At 41.0% G+C, this 3,617-nt stretch overlaps 1 protein-coding gene across 1 annotated transcript; it reads left to right on the top strand.

Annotated features, from left to right (window-relative positions):
* The first annotated feature begins 260 nt into the window (after positions 1–260).
* Positions 261–2,883, top strand: LOC123155829 (phosphatidylinositol transfer protein 3-like). The gene is made up of 5 exons (XM_044573976.1): positions 261–320; positions 1,095–1,271; positions 1,352–1,450; positions 1,533–1,622; positions 2,590–2,883. Exons 1-5 carry the CDS (start codon positions 261–263, stop codon positions 2,881–2,883), a joined length of 720 nt encoding a protein of 239 aa, XP_044429911.1.
* The last annotated feature ends 734 nt before the right edge of the window (positions 2,884–3,617 follow it).

Below are 3,617 nucleotides of genomic sequence, written 5' to 3'. Positions count from 1 at the left end.
TCTGGTCAAACAAGAAATTATATTTTCCATACATATGCGTTCATATCAATTGTTCACAATCAGGCATGTATATTAATTGGCCATCATTTCAAATTATGTTACTCTTCAATAGATATTTGATAGTTCTTGCACGTACTATTTAAAATGTAACTGCACCAAACATTTGAGGTGGGTTTGCACAAGGATTGGCCGTTGTCACCTAATTGTTTTCCAAATACCTTTTCTGTTTAAAGGTTGAGCATCATTGAGTTAAAGAGAACATGTTTTGGAAAAAGCAAGCTTCTCATTTCGATTCAGATGCTGAGCAGAGACAAGCAAAGGTATTTTTTGAAAATTATCATATTCTTGTACCTTGTGGAACTATTAGCATGCAGATTTTATGGCTTCTAGTAAATAAATTACAATGTTGACCCCCCTCCTAATAAGAAAAAGAAAAGGTAAAAGAATTCATGGTGGCTGCATTTGCCTATCTCAGGCTTCAACCTTAGTTGCATTTGTAATAAAATGAAAATGGTTAAACTGTAATATAGCCAAGTAGAAGCCTGAAAGATCATGTCATGGTAAATCAAGAAGAAAGGGGCATTAGCCTGGGCATTATGCACTTCAGTTACTTCCTTGCAAAGGATGATCACATCTCACCCTCTGATGATAATGACCATTTGACAAAATTTGCCGTCTTACTTAGCATAGTCTTTTGTCAGCAACTCAGAGTTCACTTTATCTACTAGTTAAATTTTGTTTTGCACAAAATCCCACAATGCGGAATTTTAGGAGTGCGAAATGTATTTTTTTAAAGGACACGCATTCTTTCATCTAGCTGTACATATACCAGTATGTTGCAAACCGTAATCCACTTTTGAACTAGAGCCCACAGGAGCTCTCTTATTAGGAGTCATTTTCATCTTTCCACTTCACTGGAAGCTCGTAAGGGGACTACGCGGTGATAAAAAAATACTAGTTCAAGGAACTTGTGTCCATCGTTATCTGTATAAAGCATACAGTGTTTATACGTATTTATTATTCTAGTCTGTTACTTCAAACACGTCTACTATTTTTCTCATCAATTATCTCATGTAACAATCTGCTGGGAATAGATCAAGGAACTGAGAGCTGCTCTTGGGTCTTTATCTGTCCGTGGAGAGAAATATTGCGATGAAGCATGCTTGATAAGATACCTCGACGCCCGCAACTGGAATGTTGACAAGTCTAGGAAAATGCTGAAAGAAAGTCTCAAGTGGAGGGCAACTAAGAGACCTGAGGATATTCGTTGGGTAATTTTTCTTTTCATTTTCCTTGCTTGCATTCATCAAGTAGCTAAACTCCACATTAATTGTTTTATTCTTCATTTCAGCCTTATGTTTCTGTGGAAGCAGAAATAGGTAAAATGTACAAGGCAACTTTCACAAATAGAGAGGGTAGAACTGTGGTCGTAATGAGACCGGCAAAGCAGGTAAGAACTCAACATGTTCCTTGGTTCAAAACTGCCAGTCTCCTAGAACTCACCTGTATAGATTTCGTTGAAACACTTTCAGAATACATCGTCTCACGAAAGGCAGTTGCAGTATCTTATATATACCTTGGAGAATGCAGTTCTCAGCCTGCCTGAAGGTCATGCCAAAATGGTGTGGCTGATAGACTTCACAGGATGGACACTGGCCCATGCAACCCCCTTCAAGGCTGCCAGAGACGGTATGAATGTCCTGCAAAACCATTACCCAAAGAGGCTTTCAATTGCATTTCTGTTCAATCCGCCTGTCGGGGATATACCCCGCAGTGTAACCCGGCCGGAAGTATGGCCCGCCCGGACTTGGCGACTCACTAGTGATTCGCCCTGACTTGGCGACTCACTAAGTGACCCGCCCGGATTTCTCGACTCACTGATGACCCCGCCGAGCCTGGCGACTCATGGGTGACCCGGCAGGCGGGTCAGATGAATGACAAAGCCCAAGGCCCAGAAGGCGACTCACAAGAAGACCGGCTCTTGGTACGGTGTCCGGTGGACTGGCTTGAGAAGGAAGGCATAAGAAATATTTTTCTTACAAGGAAAGCAAGACAAGGATTCCACTTGTAATAGAATAATCCTAATCCTTCTAGGACTCCACATGTAACCCGCTCCTCCAACTTATATAAGGAGGGGCAGGGCACCCCAAGAGGGACAAGTTTGAGAGAGACAAGTCAATAGCTCTCGAGATAGAGGTAGCGAAAGAGCACCCTTGTAATTGTGATCATCATCATCATCAATATCAATGAAGCAGGATATAGTCTTTTACCTCCACTGTGAGGGGCCGAACCTGGTAAAACCTCGCGTCTCTTGATTCCGACCAACCCCGTTCAAGCTACTACCTAGTTGTGTTGGCCTCACGACTAAGTCCTCACACTAGAACATCTGCCGTGACAAAACCACGACACCGCCCAGAGTATTTGAGTCTTCTTTTAATGTGTAGGCTTTGAACATTACCGCTTCGTAAAACATAGTGTTGCATGTCCCCTTTTTATTCAGGAAGTTCTTTTATTTGAAAAATAAGCTATAGATCAATACAAATAAGTACCATACTAATTTTCCAACTTACATGTTTTAAATTGTTTCAGCTTCTCAAAGTACTGGTTGACCTGAAATCAGCCCAGAAATTGAACTTCGTGTACAAGGAGAACAAAGAGAGCATGAAGACAATGTACAACCATATTGATCCAGAAATCCTTCCTATGGAGTTTGGAGGGAAGAACAATGTCATGTACAACCATGAAGATTACTCTAAGTTGATGACAAAGGATGACATCAAAACAGCAAGCTTTTGGGCAGCAGATGTTAACCCTGTCGCCAAAGTGGACTGGGTTCCTAAGGTTAAACCGCAGTCATCACTAATTGTTGCTAAAGCAAGTTGAGGAACATCGGCCAGCCATCTTATCCGTTATTGCAAAAGTTGGCCGAGGAGCTTTAGTGAGCCGTTGTGACGGTTCTTGGTAAAGCTCTGAAAGAGGAATGTATAGATAAGTTGAGGATGTTTGGATAATAAATGTAAGTGCACAATATCTTGCTTTTGATGTTAAAAAAGCTTACATCCGTCCCAAATTACTTGTCTTAGACTTTCATAGATACTCCCTCCGTTCCAAATTACTCGTCGTGGTTTTTTGAACTAAAACCATGACGAGTAATTTGGAATGGAGGAAGTACATATGTATTTAACACTAAAACATGTCTAGATACACAAATCTAAAACAAGTGAGAGAATTCCTTATTTAATATTGTCTTAAATTTTCTTTCCCTATTTAACGCTGAAAGACTTTTTCTTCCTTATCTAACACATAATCTAAATTTGTTTCTTTTACGACACTTTCGTCCATTTCGACTACTAACGATGGTAGATGACACATGAAAAGACGACTTTACCCCTGATGCAACTTGTGACCAGAATTCTTCGCATGACCAAAGAAGCAATTATTTACATGGCCGTGGAAGGTGGCGGGCAAAAGAGAGCAGCAGAGCTTCCCGTCTTTACCCATGATGCACATGTACATACGCACATACACATGAAACTGGTCTGCGCTAGCGTCAACTGAATCGATCAGGTCGATCTTCATCTTCTTGCTAGAGAGCAAGCTTAGCCACCCCAACCCAC

The sequence above is a fragment of the Triticum aestivum genome, chromosome 7B, assembly GCF_018294505.1.
Source record: "Triticum aestivum cultivar Chinese Spring chromosome 7B, IWGSC CS RefSeq v2.1, whole genome shotgun sequence".
NCBI lineage: Eukaryota > Viridiplantae > Streptophyta > Magnoliopsida > Poales > Poaceae > Triticum > Triticum aestivum.
The sequence above is the reverse complement of the archived record's forward strand: the minus strand, read 5'-3'. Positions and strand labels throughout refer to the sequence as shown.

What these genes read in the sequence shown, in the direction of transcription:
- LOC123155829 (XM_044573976.1), top strand. Translation starts at nt 261, where the DNA reads ATGTTTTGGAAAAAGCAAGCTTCTCATTTCGATTCAGATGCTGAGCAG. An exon ending in GACCTGAGGATATTCGTTGG is followed by an intron (nt 1,272 to 1,351) that starts GTAATTTTTCTT and finishes TCTTCATTTCAG; the next exon opens with CCTTATGTTTCTGTGGAAGC. An exon ending in CTGAAGGTCATGCCAAAATG is followed by an intron (nt 1,623 to 2,589) that starts GTGTGGCTGATA and finishes AAATTGTTTCAG; the next exon opens with CTTCTCAAAGTACTGGTTGA.